Here is a 25,139-nt window from a genome sequence, read left to right on the forward strand (position 1 = left end):
TATAAAGGAAATCAAATTAAGAAGGAGGCTGCCTGGATTGCAGCAAATCATTGCACAAGGCCATAGGGCAAGGTATCTACACTTTCATTATTGAATTCTAGGTTTTTGCTTCTTTCTTCCAAGAAGTGATGGCAAGGTAGAGAAAAGGTGAGAAAATGGTATAAAACTAAATAAGTAACTATTTATACTGACTTTAACAATCATCAGAAAAAGCAATTGGTCAGCAATTTCCAGAAGTTCTTTCAAAACTGAACCCTTTTATATACAAATCATATTCTCCACTTTCATGTTACCATTTTTTGTATATAGCTGAATTTTCTGTCTTTAACTTCAAAAAGATCAATCTGACGTGCAAGTAATTTTATGGCTGCTAAAAAACTCAACTCTATTTTTTTAAAAAAGGGAAACAGATTTTTTTATAAAGATTTATTTATTTATTTTAGATAGAGACAGAGAGAGAGAATGAGCAGGGGAGGGGCAGAGGGAGAGGGAGGCAACAAGACTCCCAGCGGAGTGGGGAGTCCCACCCAAGGCTCAATCCTGGGACCGCTACATCATGACCTGAGCTGAAACCAAGAGTCAGAAGCTTAACTGACTGAGCCACCCAGGCACACCTCAACTCTCTTTAAAGGCAGACGACAAAATCCAAAATCACAGCAACATACTAACAACAATAGCAATGCCCAGCACCCAATCACAATGCTACACATTTTAAAAAGCAGAAAATGTGATCCATAAATAAAAGGAAAATCAATCAACCGAAAAACAGACTCCAAAATAACAGTGATTATAGATTTAGCTGACAAGGACTTAAAATGGCTATTATAAATATATTCCAAGAATTTAAACTAATATATTAATAATTAAACCTAAATAAAATTTGGAGAAAAATGGAAGACTTTTTAAAAATGAAGCTTCTAGTACTAAAAAATATAATAACTAAAATGAAAATTTTACTGGATGGAATGCAATGAATTAGACCCTGCAGAAGAAACGATTAAAGAACTCAAAGACATTACAATGGAAACAATGCAAACCAATGTATACAGAAAAACATGAACAATGCTGCGGTGTCCTGTGGAATGATGTGATGCAGTCTACCATACCCTTAATTCAAGTCCAGAGGAAGTGGGGAGAGGAAAGAAAAATGTTCTGAAGAACAATGGCCTAAAATGTCCAAATCCGATATTAACTCTTAGCCCATTGGTCCAATAAGGACAACAACCCCCCAGCAAGATAAACACAGTGAAAATAACATCACAGCACATTATAATCAAATTGCTGAAAAGCAGGTAGAGAACAGGGTCACATTACCTAGAGAAGACACCTTGATTGTGGATTTCCCAGCCGCCAGAACAGCGAGAATTAAATGTGTTTCACTCACCCAACCTCTGACATGGTGTTGTAGCAGCCCGAGCTAAGACACAACACTATAGGCATAGAGCCATGGAACCCTCATTTCAGCCATGGATTGACAACCTCCAAACTTCTTTCACTGGACAGAGAAATAAACTTTTGTTATTTCTTAAGCCACTTTTTCTTCATCATGGTTATAGTTAAAACATGCCCTACTTTATTCAATTATCTACAACTTTGGGACCTCATAGAGACTGGTAAGGCAAACATATACCTGAATTGGCGGTTCTAACAAAGTTCTTTATTTATTTCAGTTCGATGACTCCTCTTTGAGTAACTGCCAGGATGCAGCAATAAGACTTTATTATGGTGCAATTAAAAATACACAACTCTCCCTGGGCCCACTGTTACATGAGCAGCTCAGACAAAGAATTATTATGACATAGGTGGAGAGTGAGAGAAACTTGGATGACATTTTTAGAAAAGGAAATATTTGAACTAGGTCTTGAAGCAAAATTAGAGCTTTGACAGACATTTTGCAGGAGGGGAGAAAAGAACATTTCCAGGCAGAGAAGGCAGATTTAACAGTCACTCACCCAAAGAGAGAGATTAGAGATGCGCCATATAACCAAGCACCAATGAGTAAAGATTAATCTAGAAATGTGGGGTTAAATTATGGAAGACCCTGAATACTGGCTGCAGAGTCTTACTTTTACTCTTCAGGCAATAAGGAGACATCATCTTTATAATTCACTTACCTTTTTTATTTGGATTTTTAAAATTTATTTATTTATTTGAGAGAGAGAGAGGGAGGGACCGCAAAAGGAGAGGGAGAGAGAGAATCTCAAGCACACTCCCTGCTAAGGGTGGAGCCCAACATGGAGCTTGATCCCAGGACCCTGAGATCTTGACCTGAGCCGAAATCAAGAGTCAGCTGCTTAACTGACTGAGCCACTCAGGTGGATTTTTTAAAGCCACGCTTTATTTGGATTTTTAATGTAATCTTTTCTCATTGGCTTCTTTCCTCATTGAATTTTGTATTTTGGTAGCTTCTTTACTATATTATTGATTATCAGGTCATTCTGAGCATAGCAAAGGAACCTTCACAGAACAGAAGCAGTATGCCTTATTTCAGGGGTTTTCAGAGTATGGTTCCCTGACTGGTATCATCATCATCATCTGGAAACTAAACTTGTTAGTATGCAAATACTCAGGACCCAACCAAGATCTACCAAATCAGAAACTTTGGAGGTGGAACCCAGCAATCTGTTTTAACAAGCTCTCCAAGTGATTCTGATGGACGTCAAAGATGAGAACTACTGGCTTAGTGATTAAGAGGTGAGGTTGGAGTCAGAGAATCAGAGTTCAAATACCAGCTCTACCATTTATACTCCATGGGTGCCTTTGAGCAAAGTTCCTTCACCTTCTAGTTCCAAATTTCTCATTTCATAAAGCGTGTGACAGAGATAGGGGGATTACATAAGATACTGTTTATGCACTACTCAGTGATAGTAAGATCTCTATAAATACAAATTGTTAATTACAAAATAGGAACTTAATTGACCCCAGTTTTTCTCTGTTTACTTTCATGGATACAAGAATATGAATAATGTGATACAAGCTATGACAAACCAAATAATTCAAAGTTAATATGCATACATAATCCAAAAGAAAAATCTGTTGAGGAAAAAAAATGCCTGTTGAGAACTGCACAGACCAGTTTTTCTTCTGTCATTTTCTGTGAAGCAGTGAGCACATGCTTTTAAATACCATTAGCAATCCTATGCCCTCATCCCTTACAAGTAGGTATAATTTTTATATCAGTCAGTAGTCTGTTTAGGACAAATCTTTAAAGATGATACCCTCAACCTTTACTCCTCCACTCCCCCCCCCCCAGCCCCACACACAGAGTAACTAGAAGTTAAAGGCTGCTTTTTTTTTATTATGGAAAGAAAGATTCTCAATCAAGACAGCTGTCTGGCAGCCAACAAAGCACTCCATTAGTGGGCTTTCTGAATTTTACATCCTTTACTCTCTTTTGGTGAAGATAGATTTTTCCCATGAAGCTGAGCAATTTGCATGGTAAAATGCACTGGAACATCAATCCTGAAGTTCTCTCACAGAATTAGGAAAACTGAAATAGCATTCCAGGACTTTGCCTTACCAGGTGTCAGGCACCGGGATGAGAAAACATACACCACAGGTTAATACATGGAAAACATGCATTAAGAACATAGTTTTATTATTTTGCTGAGCACTCGCTCCCTAGTTCCTATGACCTAACACGATGTGGTGTATCTCTTGCTCCTAGTAGAGTCCATCATGGGAATCCCTGGTCAGTATTTGCAGCAGAGGATAAGATGGACGTGATCCACACAATCATTTGGAAACCCAGGCTGATGGAGCCTCTGCCATCTTCCAGACGCCTTATAAGGTTTCCATGGTTACCCTTAATGTTGATGTACAGCAACAGAGTGAACAAAAGAGAAAGAGAAGTAGACAAACGTGCTTCATAACCACTGCAGCCAGAAGTAACATGTGGCATTTCTGCTCATATTCTACGTGGTGAGAACAGGCCAAGCCATCTACCAAGTTCATGAGAGATGTGGATGTAGTCTCTGGCTGGGTGTTGGGTCGGTACGCACATGGTCTATTTTTGAAGTTATCACAGGCAACGATTGTACCAACTATTTCCACAGCTTAACAAACTCTCCTGTCTTCCAGCCTGCTACGTCTGTGTTGCTGTTGCTACTGCTCCCAGCTTCAAATTACGCCACATATTTTGGGTTTTGCTATAGAAGAACCCCATTAAAAATATCAAGTTAACCTACTATTGTCACTAATGCCCCCTTAAATTTCAATGAAACTGTAACTCTTGCTCATGTCACAGTGCAATGCCAGTGGGTGTTTCTGGTGGCTTTGGCAGCAGAGAGGATCTGCGACACACAGGGACAGAGCCACCCAGGCTAATGGGGACTCTGTCACCTTCTAAAGAGAGCTTCCAGAGTCAGTGCTTGACCTCTTCAGCATCGATGGCTGTGTGGTATGGAAGAGAGAGCAGTTCAAGAGGGACACTTGTTTCTTCATCATGTGGGCTCACAAGTGACGCACTCACCTCCACTCTAACTCCGTGGATGAGAACTAATTGCCAGGTTCCACTCAGATAAATACAATGACGGATGAAATGACATCCCCAGCCAGGCCACCACTGCCCAGCAGCAGCTCTATCCTGAGGAAGCCATCGTCAAAAATCTTCATGACATAGAGGTGTCTGCCACAAAATTGTTTTATATACACATATGTATATTCTGTTTTTAAAAATTGAATCTCGGGGCGCCTGGGTGGCTCAGTCGGTTAAGCGACTGCCTTCGGCTCAGGTCATGATCCTGGAGTCCCTGGATCGAGTCCCGCATCGGGCTCCCAGCTCAGCAGGGAGTCTGCTTCTCCCTCTGACCCTCCTCCCTCTCGTGCTCTCTGTCTCTCATCCTCTCTCGCAAATAAATAAATAAAATCTTTAAAAAAAAAAAAAAATTGAATCTCAGGGGCACCTGGGTGGCTCAGTCAGTTAAGCATCTGCCTTCGTCTCAGGTCATGATTCCAGGGTCCTGGGATTGAGCCCCACGTCAGGCTCCTTGCTCAGTGGGGAGCCTGCTTCTCCCTCTCCTTCTGCCTGCTGTTCTTCTCTCTCTCTCTGTCAAATAAATAAAATCTTTAAAAAAAATAAAATAGAATAAAAATTGAATCTCAAACCTATAAAAAGACAACTGTAAATACATTAAGGATAATGTAATAGACCAAGATCCAAGTGAGAGGCACATCCTAGAATTTTTGTTGGTTTTATGAAAACATACTGTTTATGGATAATGGTGATTCAAAAGACATTCTTCCAGAAATGTGTCTTTGATGAGAAGTCCAAGATTTACAAACATAGGACTTTGGAATGGAGACTTAAAATAAGATTTGTTCAACCCTTCAGTGTACTGGTAAGGGCATTGAAGCCCCAGAGAATTGAGATGACAAGCCAAAAATATAATTTTAGACCGTGAAAAATGTCTCATCTTTCACTTCCTTTATACCATCAGGGTGGTCATTCGAGGCATCAAAAAGAGATAGAAAAAAAAAAACAAAACAAAACAGATTTGGGCCTTTAGAACTTCAGACTTTATTTAGAGTTGATCACACAAGGAGCCAGGAAGAAAAAAAAAAAAAAAAAAAACACAAGAGAAATACAGGGGAAAAACAGATTATAGTACACTAACTTTTCCACCCTATGCAGAGTCAGTCTCAGGATCCACACAGCTCAGGGGACAGCCCCTCACTGGGTGTGTCTCAATGGTGCGAGGCCCTCCTATGAGAAAATTTCTTACTTCCAGAAGTCCAAACCACTGACTTCTAATGAAATCTGCCTAATTTTTCTCTGTGTCTTTCAAGATTTCCAAATCATTATTACCCAATTCAGGAAATTCTATAAATCTCACCCCAAAAAAGAAATCTTAGGTCTTTGACCCCCTAGGTCCCACTGCCTGATGTACCAGACTCTGTGCTCTAAAGTATGCCATGAATTATAATTGTGTGAAGTCAATAAACCTAACTCCAAAGTTTCCAAAAAATACTACTACTTTAATGGCCATTTTATCTCAAGGAAGAAAAAAAATGTATATGTGATATGTGTATGATGGATTAGATTTTTTCAAAGGATATTTATGTGACAATATTTTTATCCCACATAGATTATGTACTGTTGTGATCTTAAAGATTTCATATAGCTTAGCAAAGTAAATTATTTCATATTTATTTTATTTCATATCTTATTTTATATATGTTATAAATATATTCCAGAAATTTTTAACCTTTGTGATATGGAGCTCTAGTAACTACTGAGTTAATTTCACTGAAGGTGAAGATTAAAGGTTTTAATCTTGGAAGTGCTTTGGCAGCTATGTTTCTTGAACAGGAGGAGGGGGATTTTCAGCTTGAACCCATATCAGAAAGCTACACTTTCTTTTTTTTTTAAAGATTTTATTTATTTATTTGAGAGAGAGAAAGAGCATGAGCAGAGAGGGAGGGTTAGAGGGAGAGGGAGAAGCAGATCCCTGCTGAGCAGGGAACCTGACACTGGGCTCCTAGGGCTCCAGGATCATAACCAGAGCCACAGCAGACGCTAAACTGACTGAGCCACCGGGGTGCACCTGCCCTCTCTTCTATGAGGAGCTTAAACACTCTCCTTCTGCAAGGCAAGTAACACCTACCAGGTGCAGAGCATGAAATCGGAGAAGAAAAACATCTGACAGTGCGAAGTCAGGCTCCATCGCAGGGAACCTGAAGCAGATGTTTAGCAGATCTTAGTGAAGAAAAGCAAATATATGAGGAACATATTATGAAAAAAACTACTTAAAGTGAAACTTGGGCAGTCTCCTTATTACACTGTCTCATTTATAAAACCCTTCTTGGGACGCCTGGGTAGCTCAGGCGATTAAGCGTCTGCCTTCGGCTCAGGTCATGATCCCAGGGTCCTGGGATCGAGTCCCAAGTCAGGCTCCTTGCTCAGTGAGGAGTTTGCTTCCCCCTCTGCCTCTCTGCCTGCGTGGGCTCTCTGTCTCTCTCTCTCGAATGAATAAATAAAAAATCTTAAAAAAAATATAAAACTCTTCTTAATTCCTTATCCTGTTTTATTTGTTCACTGGTTATGGTTCTTCTGTCACCAGTAAAATGACAGTTCCATGAAGGCAGAGACCCTGTCATATTTGTTCACTGCTATATCCCCGGTCTCTACAGCAGTGCCTGGATCATGGTGGAAGCTCAATATTTGTGGAAAGAATAAATAAATCTCCAGAGCAAACTCACATGTTACACATGGAAGAGGATCCTAAGACTCAAGCAATCCAAGGGAAACAGGAATTCGGAGAGACCAGAATAAAACTACTATCCTCTTAACAGCCTATTATTCCTCTTCTTCCTGAATTGAGGAAGCATATTTTTAAACCCGTTCCATGAAGAGCAACAAACTTGTGGTATATCATTAACATATAGATTAGCATTTGCTGTGCTATAGCTAAGTAAGCTCAAGTTGACAGTCCAGAAAAATGAATATTGCTTTCAATTACATTATGGTTTTAAGCAATCATAATTAATTATAAAGTTGTCTTCATAATGTCTTGAGTATTGTTCTAGGTTTTTCTGTAGACAGAAATCTAGACTTTGGAGACTAGACAGCACAATGTTTCAGGGGAAGACCTTCACTACTTTAAATGATTTACACCGGGTGTGCCTGGGTGGCTCAGTCGGTTAAGCAGCCAACTCTTAATTTCAGCTCAGGTCATGATCTCAGGGTCCTAGGATCAAGCCTCACATCAGGCTCTGTGCTCAGTAGGAGTCTGCCTGAGGATTCTCTCTTTCCTTCTCCCTCTGCCCCTGCCCCTGCTCTCTCTTTCTCTCTCTCTCTCTAAAATAAATAAATAAATCCTAAAAAAAAATAAAGGATTTAAGTAGAAGGGATTATAATTCAGAGATTATGGTCACAGGCTTCTCATTCAGATAGTCTTGGCTTCAAACTTGGAAATACTGTGAAGATCACCATATTTATTTGCTATGTGTCCTTAACTAGTTTCTATGACACCTTTGAGCCTCTGTTTTTTCATCTGGAAGGTGGGTAATATTATCCCACAGAGTTTTTAGTATGTTTAACATGATGTAGATAAAGTGCTTACTTCAGTGTGTGACACATAATTAGAGCTCAACAATGGGTAGCCATTATCATGAAATCCTCTGCTAAGACTTGCCAGACAGACCAACCAAAGGATACTCTACATCATTAACACGAAAACGGAAAAAGTGTGAAACATGTTATATCAAGTCATCGGAATGTAATATTCTTTTGAATATTTGGATCTGACATTTCCGAGTATTCAGAGAAAGGGTTCTGCATTTAATCTTTACAGATTACAATCTTGGCTCTAACACTTCCTTAGTTCAGTGTTATAAAATCTTGGAAGGTCAGCTTCCTAAATCACACTAATTGAGCTGTCACTTTCATGCATGGGAAAACTTTATAGAAGTTCTCATTATTTTACTTTCTTATATATGTTTAAAGCATAAATCAGAAAATAGATATGTCCCAAAAGGTATTAAAACAATGGCAAATATTAAATGTTAATATATGGAGTTAAGATTAGGTTAAGATTTTTCCCTTTGCTCATTTGTTTTGTTTCTTAAATTCCACATATGAGTGAAATCATGGTATTTCTTTTTCTCTGACTCATTTCACTTGGCATGATACTCTAGCTCTATTCATGTCATAGCAAATGGCAAGATTTCATTCTCTATATGGTTGAATAATATTTCACTGTGTATATATATGTATATATATATCGATATATATATATATATATATATATATATATCACATCTTCTTTATCCATTCATCAAAAAAGAGAGAGAGAGACAAACAAAGAAGCCGACTCCTAACTATAGAGAACGAGCTGATGGTTACCAGAGGGGAAGTGGGTGAGGGGATGAATGCAATAGGTGATGCGGATTAAGGAGGGCACTTATCATGATGAGCACCAGATAATGTATGGAAGTGCTGAATCACTATATTGTACACCTGAAATGAATATAACACTGTATGTTAACTAATAGGAATTAAAATAAAAACAAAAGATTAAGTTAAGATTAGTAAAATACTCAAAGCTCATCTGCTGTCGTGGATACTAGATCTCTCTATCTTAAGTGGCCCCCAGAGAGACACATACCATGCCCACTCTATCTCTTGACCTTACTTCTGCGTGGTCTGGATAATGCTGCTGTGCCTGGGGGTCAGATGGCCCAGTTTTTTAGGAATACAGAGACTTTGATATCTAAGATAGAAATCTGGTATCAAAATATCTTAGACAAGATTGTTCTAACATATTAATAGTAATATTTTATGTAAGTTCCCTGCTTTTGATTCATATAGATTTTATAAAACTGATATAGAAACATTAATGAATAAACATTAGGACCAGAAACATTAATGAATAAATTCATTTATTAATTTCACTTATTCATTAATACAGGTCTATATCAGTACAGATTAATACAGGTACAGTTAAAACAGAAAAAGATACATAGAAAATACTTGCACGATGATGCTATTTTGCCAATCAACTATTTTTCAGGAATCATCTTATATTCTGAGGCTGTTCTTTTCAATCACAGTGAATCTAAATCTCTTCCCTTCATCTTTTGGGTGTCAGGATTTGTCACCCTTCCCATAAACAAAATTGATTCTAGGAAAAGAAAAAAAACACAACTAGGAATTTCTGGAGAAAAAAGTTGACAATAATTAGTCTTTCTGAATATTTTAACAGATCATTTAGTCTTTTTCTCTGTATAAGATAAATAGGCAACGTCTAACAGCAAAACCCTCTCCTTTGTCTAAAATACATAATTATATCATTATTAATCATTTTCTGGTAATTTATGAAGTAAATTAACACCAACAACAGCTTGTCATGGAAAATGCATTAGTCCTGTTTTTCATATAGGAAGGCAAAAATAAAGTGGCAGAGAGGTGTTCTTCTAAATATAGAGACTTGGGCAAACACAGCATAATGAAATCGTGATGAACATGATGGAGTTAAAATTTAAGGCATTAGCAGTCATCGTTTTATGCCTGTAACATAAGCCCTTAGGGTTAAGGTAGCAGCTTCTCAGATGTCCTATTTCAGCTCTGAAGCAAAGCTTATGGCAAAAGATAATATTTTTTATTGCTAGTGCTTTCCAAATCCTCACTGAGGTGATATTGTATACAGCAGAAATGTAAACACCAGAATCCAACCTTTCTGTGTTTGCGAGTAAAAAGGAACTAACAACTAGAGGACAAAACAGAAATAAAGGATGTGTCAAAATCCATTCATCTTTCTTTTCAACTAGGGTAAGAGAAGTGGCTTGAATAGATCAATGCCAAGGGTTGCCTTGACTTTTACGTTCCTTACAGATATATGTAATAAATGTGAATTTCAAAAGTGATAAAATAAATTTTACATAATTTTAAAGCTAATGAAAATTATACTGAAATGTACTTGTAATAATTATTAGAGTCCTTTTCCATTAACTCTTTACTGTTTGGCCCAAAGACAGATAGTCCTAGAAGAGCCAGTAACACGGAAATAGACATAATCTCCAGCAGATTTTTTCTTTTAATGATTATAATCAATAATACTTTGCCTCAAAAATCTCAGAATAACTTCAAGAAAAAGAAAACATATTCTCCTGTTTTTCAGGTAGATGGGGACCCATAAATAACTTTCCCAAGATGTATATTGCCTTTTGTCACAATAGGAATCAGTAATGACTGTTGTCTATTTATAATTCTATGGCATTAAAATGCTTATTGGAATTGTTTGGGAAATTCCTTAAGTGACTTTTATGGAAACTGAACTCATAATTGAAGACAATAGTTTAAAATTTTAAACACTCAGAAGTGTAAGACATCACATAAAAGCCATTTGTCCCAGTCTTTTCAATCTGTTTCTTTGACCAAGGAGTAGCACGTTTTGAATGGAGTCCTTATGCAGTCACCAATCTACTCTCCATTAAATTGGATGAATTAGTGAACTCTCCCTGGACATAACAGCAATGGATAGAAAGGCAGGCTGAAGCAGAAATCATTATTGTTTCCATTTTTCTCTACATTCCCCCTTCTCAAAGAGGTGTCCTCTATATTTAACCAATATATGTCTACAACAACTTTTACTTCCTAATATTAAAATACACTAGCATAACCAAAGCCAATAGCCTAGAAGAAAGATTTCTTAATGTATATCCTGCAGTCTGCTTCTTCTTTCAACCCAAAACCGTAAAGAGTTTTAAACACGATTTGTTTTATTGTGTGTGGACTACTGTCAGTTTCAGAATCATGATTCATTTTCTGAGAAATTGCACATTTCATATAGCATCTTTCACAATTTTGTTTGGAAGTCTCCAACACTGGCCTACCCCCTCAGCCTGAAAGTAGAAAAAATGTTCTTCATTTCCTTGGAAGTTCAGCTTAGTAAGAGATTTGGGTAAATATACTGAAATATAAAACTAACGTGGTAGAAAAATACAAATAATGTTTGGATTTTGCCCAAGAGGACTGTTTGACCGAAAGAAAATTTTAAATCTGATAAAAATTGATTATACTAAATCTAAAATCATTCACCCTCTTACTTCAGTAATCGTCAAATGAATATATTTTATGTAAAGCATTAAGCCACTTAGTAGTTTACTATGCTATGCTAAGGCACCATTTTTGTCAATTGCAATGATTTCCTCAGTTCATTTGTGAGAGAAAAATAAATAAACCACCGAATGTGTATCATCTTAAGATAATGGCCCATTCTACATTTTATATGGCAACAACATACAGCCCCCGATAAATGAGTAGCCATTCGTTTTAAACAATACTTTAAGGGAGTAACCCTAGTTTAGAAAGTCTCATTACAATAAAGATCATGAGACAGTAGAAATTGTCATTAAGTTCTGATAGTTAAGCATTATCACAGATAAATAAATAAATGGATTATTTGGGAATTAGAATTTTCACTGCTGTTTAACTGGTAGCAATTACATGGCCTTGATCATCAACTTTATAAACAGAGAATCCAACAACATTATTATAAACGCCATTATTTCCTTGTGCATTGATGTCCAATGCAGCTTCATTTCTTTCAATTCTCCATACTCGATAATTACATACTAATTGTAAGAAATTAGAGTTATCCAAAGGTTAAGCATGCATAGATCAAATGACACACTCAGAATATCCTTTAACACTGACACATCCACCACTGGAATTGAAGTTGTGTTAATGCAATCTCAGCATATCTAAAACTATCTCATTGTTTCCAAGATGTAACTTTCAGAAGGGTCACTCAGCATTGGTTTCATGGAGCCTTAAAAGAGAGAGTGGTATATCCTTCAGGAGGACAATAATATCAGTACCATTAGCTAATCTAACAGATTCAGATCTAAAATTAACTATGTCTCTTTTCCATGTAACCCAACTTATACAAACTTCTCCATTTTCCTTCCTTCCTTCATGTATTCAATCAGTCCCTCACTCATAATTATTGACTTAACAGAATGAACAGTATGTGCCAGGCATGGTTTTACAGCCTTCATATATTCTTTTAACTCTTAAGACATGAGTACTGATACTATGTTTAAATAGGAGGTGGAGAAAATAGGGCTTAGGAAGTATCATTGACTTGTCTTACAACCATTAGTTAACAGAGCTAGGACTTGAGCCAAGTCTAACACCCAAGTTCACACTGTCAGTCTCTAGGGATGCTGATATTGTGTGCAGAGCATGTGGCCAAATACTCCACATGTTGCCTTTGTGTCAAATGCAGTCCAATCCACACCTACCTCTACCTTTTGTAGCTAACTGCATCATCTTTCATCAACTGCCCACACTGGAGATTTGTAATTATATTTGACCTCTCCCTCCCACTCAGAGAATATAGCTAGTCACTTGTTCTTTTGGAATTTACCTCTGAAACCTTCACAATTGTGCAACTCCCCATTTCTATTCCTTTTGCAGTATCATGGAGAGTTGATTTCTGAGACAAACAAGTCCTATTTCCACTCTGCCACTCTCCAGCCATATGACTTTAGACAAATTATATAACTTCTCTCTGAGCTTCTATGTTGTCATTGCTCAAATAGCTAACCTGTTGGAATGGTGTTAGCTTTAGAGATAGGTATTTAAAATCGCTAGCATATAATAATAGCTGTGTTGGCAGCTATTACTACCAATGCCCTATTTTAGGCCCCTGTCACCTCTTAAAATACAATGCCTGGAATAAAAAGAGGCATTCACTAAATAGCCCACTGAAAGAATAAATTGAAAAATGGAAACAGATTCAATACATTGAACGGATAAATGATCTCAGATATGTAGATTACAGATCGCGACTAGAACTAGGTCTGTTTGACTCAAGCAGTCCCCCCAGAGAATACTAGAAAAGATACCTGTTGGGTTATTCTTCACAATAAACAGAAATGGATGATTTGCTATAAATTGGTTTTGAGCCAGACTCATGATCACAGGGATGTGCATGCCTATGAAATAGAGACAATACTTATTTAGATGTGCACATTAAAGGATGAAAAAAGAAAATATATCCATAATACTTTTTGTAGACAGGAAAAGACATTTCATTTGATGAGTTAACATGTAGAAAAATAACCATTTTCAAAATACAGAGAAATCTGGAATAAATTTAAAATCAAAGAGCAGAAGAACAAATAGTGGCTTGTTCAAGGAATAATTCTATTCACATTCATGCTCAATGAAGAAGAAAGTCAGATACTAGATTCAATTTAGTGAAAGCAGTTGAAAAAGTTATTTTAAACAGTAATTTTCTGCTTACTTTTTATTTACATTATATGATTTATTCTTCTAATGTTTCAACTTTTAATTCCTATCCAGATATGTTTGCATTTCATTTCTATTCTCCAGGCTTGTGGTAATCACATCCGAGTTCAAATTTATTTTTTTTTAACTTTTCCAGAATTATTCTGTGGGCTCAGAGCTTTTAGGATTTGTGCTGTGAATGATTATGGGATTTTTATTATGTGGTTAGAAGAAGAGATTTGTTGCCTTAATAATTATTTACTATAATAATTTATATCATGTGGCTCCATTGTAGAACTTGCCGACATTTAGAGTGGATAAACTTAAATGGCTGTTTTTTTTTTCTTTTTAAATTAAATATTTCTACACTCAATTCAGATGTTTCCTTTACCAATAATGCAATGATTTTGTACAAATTTTTTTCAGACTCATGAAAATCATTTTTAAAAATGCAACAGGAATGATCAGAACTGAAAAATAATGGTAGAGAAGGAAAAATATCCTCTACACTCTCTGTGACGGGGATATGCAAATTAAACTGACAAAAGCTAGATTAGCAGAAGAGATGGTTTATTCTATAACCCCAAAGGAGCCTCACAGAAAAGAAGTAAATATCCCCCCAAAATGTTAGGCTTGAGAGCTTATCTACCTTTTTAACAAAGGGTAGTAAACTGTGGAGAAGTGACTAGACCGAAAAAGGGGCAATAAATTGTAGGAAGGTAAATATATGGGAAAAATTAATAGTATAAGAGGGTTATTTAGTAAGGTTTGTTATGTAGACTCACTTCAGTGCCAACTTTCATCTCTTATGATAAAGGTTATTCTCCTTCTGATATGCAAGAGAGGAGGACAGACACCTTCACAAGGGAAATTTATGCCCTGTTTATAGGCAGATCGGAGGAGAGTAGAGAGCTCTTTTTTTTTTTTTTCCTGTGCTGTTTCTCCATTTTCTTCAGCTCACAAGAACCCTTCAGACAAAGTGGCTTATTTGGGGGTGGCATATTCTGATCACCTTCAGAATCAAGCATAACCTTAGTAATATAAAATGCATGGCACTCTCCTACCTGCAATATCAGGGCTACAATGCCCAAATTACCAGTGAATAGAGACCTATATCTGAACTGATGAGAGAATACAAAAAAGCATAGTCAGTGTCATTCCCATTCTCACTTGGGTGAACACTTGAGATTTTTGTTGTTGTTGTTCTTGAGCATCCACTGAGCAGATGCCTGAAAGTCAAAATACTCACACTGAAAACTATTCTGATGTGTAACACATCAGGGTCACTGTTGATCCCTTAATGACTGTTAGCCCCTCTTAGAGAACTCTAGACTTAAATTAGAGGCAGTGGGTGATAGTCGAAAGAGCTCTGAACCTGAAGTCAGAGAACCTGATTAGAGTACAAACTGAGCTGTCAATTAATAGTATGACCCTAGGCAAACCACTTCATGTCGTGGGCCTCTTTCTTCATCAATATAATGAGAGAATCAGATGATGATCTGTAAAGACTCTTATGTAAAAGCACCTGGAAAATTTGTCTACATAGGCCAACAACTTCATCCAATGCAACTTTTTTATTTTGCCAAGATTGAAATAACCCATGCTCTCCAATCTAAGTTCCTTGAGCACAGCAATGCCAAGTCCTTTGGGAGATGACAGAACAGTAGCGGGAGTCCAGTGTGACCCACCCACGTGTCAAAATCCATTGACACTACATAGTATTACAAATTAACCGAGAAATTAACAACACGGATATACATTTATAGAAATTTATCAATAAGACCATTTAAAGGGTGCATATCTTTCATATATTGGCTAAAATCACAAGAGTCTGAAGAATTAAAATAGACTTATGAGACATTCATTAAAGTCGCTTTTGCATTTCTAATTAAATTTCCTCCAATTATTTTTTTGAGGATTACTTGTATACAGCATAGATACTATTCAAAATGCCATTTATTCAAGAAAATCTATCATAAAGGAGTGGATCGCAAACTGTAAAACTGTGCACAAATCACCTAGGGACCTTGGAAAAAACACAGATTCTGATTAAGTAGTTCCAGCGTTGGGCCTGAGGGTTGGCATTTCTAACAAGCTCCCAAGTGATGTTGCTGCCACGTCTACACACTACATTTGACTTGCAGTAGCGAGGACGGGCCGCAAGCCACCACAGAGCTCTGGTTCCCGACCTTGGATGCACATGGAAATCACTCAGGGAAATGTAAGAAAATGCTAGAGTCTGGATTTCACCTCCAGAGACACTAATTTAATCAATTTACTAATTTAATTTTGGGGAATAGACTGCACATAGGATTTTAAAAAGCTTTCCAGGTAATTCTAATGGGCAGCTAACTTTGAGAGGCACTGGTGTATAGATAATGACAAAAACCATATTAGAAAAGTAGGGGCCTACTTGGTGTAATAAAAGAAGGAAATTAATACAATTACCTAAGAGTAAGCATTCCTGAACAATAAGGATTTCATGTTTGAACAGGAAGTTTCCTCCACAGGTCCTATGTCCTGATTGGCAGGTAAAATGCAACTTACAAAAAAGCCAATATTAGTAGGTAGGCCTCAAGTCCTAATCAAATCCCTTCCCCGGCCTTTTTTATTAAGCAGCACCTGCAGAGATGCAGAAATAGCTTATACAACCAATTTCTCTTTTCTTCCTACAGTGTAGGGGACAGTAGGAAGGAAACAGGAGGTCAGAGTCATGCAGAAATGCCAATGTCCTAACGCTGTGCATTTCCCCCCCAGTCTTTCCTCTTGGCTGGTTGTGAAACCATTTGTCCTACCAGTCAATGTTGCGGCTTCACTGCCATCTTCATTTATCTCAAAAAAAACGTGTTGCATGACTTGGGAAACAAACACTTCAGCTGAGTCTGTTGGAAAATAGGAAAGTGTATTTAAGGATTAGAACTCAGAGCCATTACTTACTAGGTCCCGTGTTAATTACATTTTCAAATGAACAAAGAAATTTCTAGGAAAAAAACAATAACAAATTCTTCCCAAGTTAGTTAATTTGCTAGAGGTGGAAGGTAGTTTAGCTCTTGCAGAAATGATACAGAGACCCACAGAGAGAGATCAAGTTTAGCCCAGATACAAAGGCAAAGATAGAAGGGGATAAGCCTCAAATCAGGTATCCCACTAAGTGAAATATTTGTACGGACAGAAGGTTTTGCCCCGCTTTGCTATGGTCTACAGACAAGATGAAAAAGGCTTTGCAGATTTGAATTAATCCCACCCTATGTATTCAACCTCAAAGCCAACTTGCCTTTTGAATTCTGTATTCAGTTTTGATCTGACTTTAAAACAAAATTTACTTTCTTTCAAGACTGGTGAGGCTATGAAAGTCTAAAGAGATTTTGTGTCATCTGTTACCAAATCACTTCAGAGCTATGCTTTAAAAACCTGTCAAATTCCTCAGTGTCAGGGAGTGTCTTACAACATTCTGTTCCAGTGTGGATACAAGCTGAGAGAACATACCCCTCTTCTCCCCTTGGTGGAACTGCTGTATGTGTGAAGCGTTTCTGATCTTGTGACCTGCAGGGATAGTCTCCTTGAGAAGGGGAAAGTGAAGCCACGAGTTCAGAAGCCATCAGCCACTCCCGCTGTGTCAGGACCACTCAGATCTGACACTGTGCCTCAAAGAGACAATAGGAACATGCTCCCGGGTTCAGTGGTGGCCAGAAAGTGGAGGAAGGACGATGGGCCTGGAAACTTGAAGAGAAAGGATAAAAAAGAGCTTTGTTTCTCTTGGGAGAGAAAGCTGACGGGACCACGCAGACTCCACCAAAGCCACCAGATTTACAAGGATTCGGGAAGAAATTCCTTACAGTAGAGGGGAACCAGCTCTGGCAGCTCACAGAGAAGTAAAGCCCCTCAGGCAAGAGAAAGAGAAGTCTCCAAAGGGATATTTGCATAAAAAATGGCTTCCTGGGGCGCCTGGGTGGCTAGTCGTTAAGCATCTGCCTGTCTGCCTTCGGAACAGGTCATGATGCCAGGGTCCTGGGATCGAGCCCCACATTGGGCTCCCTGCTCAGCGGGAAGCCTGCTTCTCCCTCTCTCACTCCCCCTGCTTGTGTTCCCTCTCTCGCTGTGTCTCTGTCTGCCAAATAAATAAATAAAATCTTTTTAAAAAATTGGCTTCCTAAAAATAAACTCCAAATTGCTTGTGATCACTTTATCTGGGCCCCTGAATACCTCTTATATTCATCTGCTACCTTCCTCTCCTCATCCAGTAGCTCCAGCTCAAGGTCAAGTATCAAGGCCTTAGCCCTAACTCTCCTTCTGCTTAAAACCCTCTTCCCCAGAACTTTCCCTGACTGGCTCCGTTGTTCTTTAGATCCCAACAAAAATGTTACTTCCCAACCCAGTCTTCTAATTCTGCCTGTATCTGACCTAATCACCATTTATTCCATGATGCTGTTTTAGTTCACTTACAGCATCCATCACCTCTCCATTTAATTAACGAATTGCTTATTAATTATTCATCAGCAGATGTAAACTTCACTAGAAGCAGAACTTTTGTCCATTTTATGCATCCCTACAAAACTGCCCGGCATGTAGTTGGCTTCCAATAAATATTTGTCAAACAAATAAATCATGGATATGAACATGTCCAGCGACAGAAACAAATAAGATGGAGAAGAGGGGGCATGCACATCTTGAAATGCAAGAGAATGGTGTGCTATGAGATCAGGCAAGTAAGCAAGTTCTTTCCTGAGGACTGCCTAGAATAAGACAGGATTCACATGTGGAGCCCAGAGTAGCTGACCTAAAGACCCATACCAAGCCAAGAGTGAAGAATAAAATGCATGTTGGGGTGCAGTGGAAAATTTCACCCGGTTTAGCACTGGTACCAGATCAAGGGACTCCACGCTGAGCCTCTGGTCTCACGTATCCGGTCTTACCACGAGGAGGACCTGATCTTGGGAAAAGAACGGGACCTGACAGCTAATAGACTGGAACAAGGAATCTGGACTCCATAAAGTCACTGATTTCTTCAGGTTTGTAATAATTTTTCTCCTTTTCTATGAAAATTCCAAGTATGTCTCTGTCAAATTAAGAGGACAAGAAACCTTCTACAGCTTTGCTAGAAGATGTCCAAGTAAATATTAATGTGCCATAGACCCACTTGTTGTTTTTTTTAAATATATTTACCATTTATTTAGTATCTATTATGTGCCAGATACAGAACGAGGTGACCTACATACATTCTTTCAATTATTTTCACCACTACAATTTGTTACCTCATTTAACGAATTAGAAAGCTGAGGCTCAGAAAGCTTAAATATTTTACTAAAGGTAACCACAAGAAGTAATAGCAGTGTGAAGCCAAATATTCATCTCCAAGTTTCCAAAAGTAACTGTCTGAAAACATTTCATTCAAAGCTTGTGTAAATATCCCACAGCACTAGTGTTAGCCTCCTTCGCAGTAGCTTTTAGAGAATGTTTACTGCACACGTGATAAATAGGGATAGCGGGGAATTTACTGTTCTCCTGATGACCAGATGTAGTACCAGTGATGGCCCTGGCTATTTTATTTCTGGCAGGAAGATAGAACCAAAGTGGTTAAAGCAACTCAAGTAGGCAACTCAGGAGAGAAAGAGCAGAAAATGTTGGACGTTTGTTTTTCGCTGTTGGAAGTTATTCTCTTGCACAAATTCTCTTATAAAGAGTTTTGGAAGTGTTCTCGTGATAAACCTGCCTATAAAAGGAGATTTGATAGAAGTCATCAGTTGCTGGAGATTTGTAGAGAGTGGCTGCTTGAAATGCCTGCTTATAGCGAGTGAGCATCTGAAGGTCAGAAAGAAGGCTAACAGGAAGAAGTGCTTGAAAAATGGGTTGGTTGATGCTAGGTTGGCGGGATGGCTGTGTTCCAGGGTGAACTTAGATAGCGTGCCATTGCAGTATTTAATGTTGACTGCCTCATTCTTGATGCCGATGAAATTGTCAGAGAAGTCAGATATCTCTGTCAGCGTGCGAACAAGTAGCTAAATCATGTGTGAAGGGAATAATGAACATCTGTCACCAGTGTACCCCACCCACCTCCTCCGTCAGGAAAGCTCATTCTATTCATTTACCCACATAATTGATGAGTGAATAAATTAATGAATACTTCTCCAAAGCCCAGATATTTATATAGGAATACACAATATTTCCATGTTATGATACAAAACCCCATCAGACAGACAGGCTTGTATTGTTAGGCCTTTTTTTTTTTTTTTTTTTTTTTAATAAAACAGAAGACTGCATTTAAAAGAGGGTAAGAAACTTGGGGACAAATTGGTCCTCTTTGTCCATCTTTTTTTTTCTCTTTAGTTAGATATTTTTCAACTAGTGCGTACTGCCAAGACAAGAAAAAATAAAACACTGTCTTGGGCTTTGTTGTGTGAGTGAGCATCTTAGCCATGTGGAGTTTCCCAGGTGTGAGTTAGCATAAAAGCTCCATCTCCTCAGATGTGTTGTTAGTCTCAAGCTAAATCTGCAAGCTGTGGCATTACAATTTCTAGATTGTGTTCATCGTCCAGCAGCTTGTGGATGCCGATTTCATGGCCTTCAATATTACCAAATTAACATTTGCAAATTGGTTTATAAGAGCTTTATTAGCTCCACGTAGATAAGAGCCTCAAAGTTGTAATTCCCATTATTCAGATAAGGAAATCCAAACAGGGCTGAAATAAAAGCCCGTATACTACTTTACCTACATAGTTTTATTACAAGCATGTTTAGAAGGCTTATCTAACATTCTAAAATGCTTTCTGACTTTCTTTAAGGAAAGTGACTTAAATACAAAATAAAGTGCTTATTTACAGACAGCTCAACATGACTCTGACATTTAGTCACTGGGTGTGTATGTATTTTCTGGGGCCGAATGCTCTTTCAGATCAGTCAGTTGACAGAGTTACTAAGAAAACATATTAACATAATAATATAAGAATTATTTATCACACTACCTGTTATTCCAGAAAGGTCACAGCCACCACTAAATATCTCAGTTATATTCAAAGAATACAAAGCTTCTTTGAAGTCTAATTTTTGTTCTACTTTAAATCTGTTAAAAAAAAATGAAGAGGAAAATTCTTGAAAAACTGTATACATTTGCTACCAAAATGTTTGCTACAAAATGGATGACTTGGAAGAAATTATAATGTGAAATCTTTTGTTTTCATTATCCCAATTACATTTCCTCATATGTATAATACCATTTTTCCCCAGCTCCACTGAGCAGTTCTGAAGTTGCTAATAACTTGCTTCCCAGATAAATGGCTGGTGGGAGGAGGGAAGAAAATACTATATTTTCTGAAGTTATAATTATCTAACAAAACAGGGTGAGAGTTCTAAGTTTTCAATTGCTTGGCTCCTTCCCTAGAAAAGTAAAGTTCCCCTCCAGCAACTGTATATACTCTGGTTTTTCACACCATCAAAGATGGTTCCTGGCGTACATCCAAAATACCATGGAAGGGGAAGAGAAGCCAACAGCCCTTGGAGGAGATTGTTGGCTACTGAAGCACAGACAGACGTTAATAATCTGCTATCCTTCCATTGTCACAGCTGATGTGACTTCCTTCAATTTATGGACACACCTACTATCTTCCCAGCAGATCCTGTAAAAAGGGTAAAAGAGGGCGCCTGGGTGGCTCAGTTGGTTAAGCGACTGCCTTCGGCTCAGGTCATGATCCTGGAGTCCCGGGATCGAGTCCCGCATCGGGCTCCCTGCTCAGCAGGGAGTCTGCTTCTCCCTCTGCCTCTCCCCCTTCTCATGTGCTTGCTCTCTCTCATCCTCTCTCTCTCAAATAAATAAATAAAATCTTTAAAAAAAAAAGGGTAAAAGATAGAAAGGGAATTAAATTTCTTAAAACAAAATAAAAGATAAAAAATTATAGGAGGGGAAAAAAAGTTGCTGGCCACTACTTCTTATGCAGGGCCCGAAGTTAGGACTCTAGCTTCCACTCAAATCTTCAAACGTCAATCTCCCTGACTTGAAGACCCTAACCAGAGAATCTCAAAGACTCTCACAGGCTGATCTATGATTCCAAGTTAACAGAATACTGAATCTGTTTATCATTTCACTAAAAAGGAAGAAAAAAGAAAAGCTAGTACTTACTGACTTTAGAGATGCCAGAAGCATCAATGTGCTTTTTAAAACCAGGTTGGAAACTTCACGAGAGAAAAGAACAGGGGGTTCTGTATATTTCTTCCATCGGTGAAATTCCAGGACAAGCCCTGCCTAAGGAGCTCAGTCTGTGAACAGATGGGCATTTGCCCCTGTGCTCTCCACACAAGGCTGGTCAAGGACAGGATCCTTGCTTAGCTAAGAGCTAGGCCCATACCCAGGCCTGGAAATTAGCTCGAGCAATCAGTCCAAGTAGATCACTGTTTTAGTTGTCAAATACTGAACAAGCTTTTTTTTTTTTTTAATGTTATGTTAGTCAATATACGTTACATCATTAGTTTTTGATATAGTGTTCCATGATTCATTGTTTGTGTATAACACCCAGTGCTCCATGCAATATGTGCCCTCTTTAATACCCATCACCAGGCTAACCCATCCCCCCACCCCCCTCCCCTCTAAAACCCTCAGTTTATCAATTATAATTCTTCAAAAAAAAATGAACATGCTATGGCAGAGATTTACTGGGCCTGAATTATATCTTGGTAAAATACTATGTACTTTCGGAAAAGATTAACTTATTCAGAGCCCTGAGGATGGACACAACATGGGCATTAAAATCTACTGGTAGTGAAAATAGTTTGCATTATGCCACTGTTTTCAACTTCTTTCTTTTCACTTCCAGCTAAGAAAGATAATGCAGCCCGATGCGGGACTTGATCCCGGGACTCCAGGATCATGACCTGAGCCGAAGGCAGTCGCTTAACCGACTGAGCCACCCAGGTGCCCTCTTTTACCCTTTTTACAGGATCTATTGGGAAGATAGTAGGTGTGTCCATAAATTGAAGGAAGTCACATCAGCTGTGACAATGGAAGGATAGCAGATTATTAACGTCTGTCTGTGCTTCAGTAGCCAACAATCTGCATTGTTGGTTTTGACATCTTTCCACTTTTTTCCCTGTTTTTATTACTACACTCTTTTTAACAACTAAATGGAGTGTAGGCACCTAAAAGGTGGAAAATAAACGTTCTAGTTCACCTAAAAATTGGCTATTTTTAGCAGAATAGTTTTAGGATAATGACAAGAATACTGCAAGACTTATTACAACTTTTAATAATGCCTAATTATCAGTGGAGAGTCACTTAAGCTACAGTCCTGCTTATAATGTAGTCCAACGAAACCTACAGCAATAGAAACTCATTCAACCATTTAATAAAAGTATGATATACAGCCAATTTCTAATTATCCGCAATTACTGGAGTCATGAATTGCCAGGTGTGAAGTAGTACTTCCATGTGTTAGACACTTAATACAGATTATAGTTTTTAATCTTCACAAAAACCCAGGGAAGTTAGCATTATTCCCATTAATTAAGAAAGTGGAAGATTGAAGAGGTTGATTTCCAGGCTCAAGTTCAAGATAGGAGACAAAGCTGGGATTCAAATTCAGGGCCATTCCAAGTCAAAGTTAATGTGCTAACCCACATTGCCTTCTAATCAAAATATAATTTGAAATCATAATCTCAATCAATATATATACAATGTTAATTATGTGCCTCTTTCAAATTTTGTGAGACTTAATATTTATTTTAGATGTGGTTCATTTCCCCTTTTCCTTGACCCTCATCTAAAATTGTCTAAAGAATACATCTAAAGATAAAAGAATAATCAGCAAAGAGACTGAATAGATAATTAACAATTAAGTAATCATAAAATGAATGTTTTAGCATATGTAAACAGTATCTATTACCAGTTTACTGCCATACGGAACCACTGGGCTTAAAGGGGGTTTAACACAGGTAACAGGTGCAGAAAATGAAGAAAACAATTTAGAATTTCCATTTTAAGATGGAGCCACTCTTGGTCTGTAGGCCCTATTGTGGATTGGTGTTGCCTGTTCCTTCCCCTTTATACCCAGGACTCTTACTTATTGACAGAAAGTCTTAGATGGGTCTCCCTTGGGGTCCCCATCCATAATACTTGGAATCCTGGTTTTGATTCAGTGGGCTTGAGTCATCCTTGGAACGTTCAAGTTTAGAGCCAACCAAACCAAATCTTAGGTCTGCCCATGAGGATAAAAATGTAACACAATCCCTGACAGTGGTGGACCTAGACTATTATATGAGTACATGGTAGTTTTGGGTCACTTTCTGACTAATTACCTAGAGTGTGTTTGTATATATGTATCTATGTGTCTGTGTCTGTGTCTGTGTATGTATGAAAAACTCTGTTAGCCTCAATGGCTGAGCTAAAAGTGCTTTCTGTCCCATACGAAACATATCTAGACACTGTTTAATGTAAACTCGATTCCAATTTGTATCAGTATCCATTAGGTTAAAGTAAGTGAACATTTTCTAATCACTACTGCAGCTGGTCATGACATTTCTATTCTCATATTCAGCTTCATTTACCCTGAGATCACTTTTCTCCCCACCCATACACAGTTCACATTCAGTTGTTTAGAGATCCAAAGCTGGCCAAACCTGGGATTGATTTCTAGCCCAGTAAGAACATACTTCATGTCCTCTGGAAGGTGTTCTCACTTTTCCGAAGTCTCTTTGGCACGCTGCTTCACATCTCTTGCTGCTCATTGTGTCACTGACACTTGCTCGGTTCTGTGCTCTCCCTCATGCTTGCCTACATTGCATCTGTTTTCTGACTCTTGCAATGTCGGCTCTACCATGTGTTAGCTGTGTAAGCACGGGCAAGCTATTTACTGGTCTGTACCTCATCCATAATGTGTGTATAGAAGTTGATCTCTATCAAATTTATTTGGCAGATTAAAGGCTCTGTGGTAAAGAGGAGCAGCATCTAGGACAGTGTTGGCACTATAATGGATGCTCAATACATGTTAAACCTGAGTGAGAATAATAACAAAAATAATAAGAGATACTATTGAGTACTAAAAATGTTATAAACAGTACTTCATATAACCCTCACAATAACTCCATGAGGCACATATTATTGTTGTCCCATTTAACAGTTTAAAAAAATCTTAGGTAAGTTATTTAAAGTTATACAGCTTGGTCTTCAATATTATGCTCTATTTTCCATGATCTTGTTTCAACAGTTGTTAAAGATACTGTGAGATGCCACATCAGCCAATATTTTTTAAAAATGGTATCTCTCAGAAAGACTATGGCTGTTGTTTAGTTATTACTATACCTTTGAATAGAACTGTAGCATTTAACAAATGTAAAGACCCAGACCACTGAGAATTCATTGACCACTACAAAGCCTCTCCGAAGGAAAATAAATGTAAAACCTTACATATACAAACTTGCT

At 37.9% G+C, this 25,139-nt stretch overlaps 1 protein-coding gene across 1 annotated transcript in view; it reads right to left on the reverse strand.

The window, feature by feature from the left end:
* Nucleotides 1-9,405: 9,405 nt before the first annotated feature.
* SERPINI2 (serpin family I member 2) overlaps nt 9,406-25,139 on the reverse strand; it is a 30,525-nt gene continuing 14,791 nt past the window's right edge. Inside the window, exons 5-8 of the mRNA XM_034998444.1 lie at nt 20,698-20,795; nt 16,534-16,620; nt 13,354-13,443; nt 9,406-9,623 (exon numbers count right to left, since the gene is read on the reverse strand). Coding sequence (XP_034854335.1) covers nt 9,547-9,623; nt 13,354-13,443; nt 16,534-16,620; nt 20,698-20,795 — 352 coding nt within the window. The 3' untranslated portion in view covers nt 9,406-9,546. The remainder of the gene's footprint in view (nt 9,624-13,353; nt 13,444-16,533; nt 16,621-20,697; nt 20,796-25,139) is intronic.

This window comes from Mirounga leonina, unplaced genomic scaffold (assembly GCF_011800145.1).
Source record: "Mirounga leonina isolate KUSES-001 unplaced genomic scaffold, KU_Mleo_1.0 Mir_115, whole genome shotgun sequence".
NCBI lineage: Eukaryota > Metazoa > Chordata > Mammalia > Carnivora > Phocidae > Mirounga > Mirounga leonina.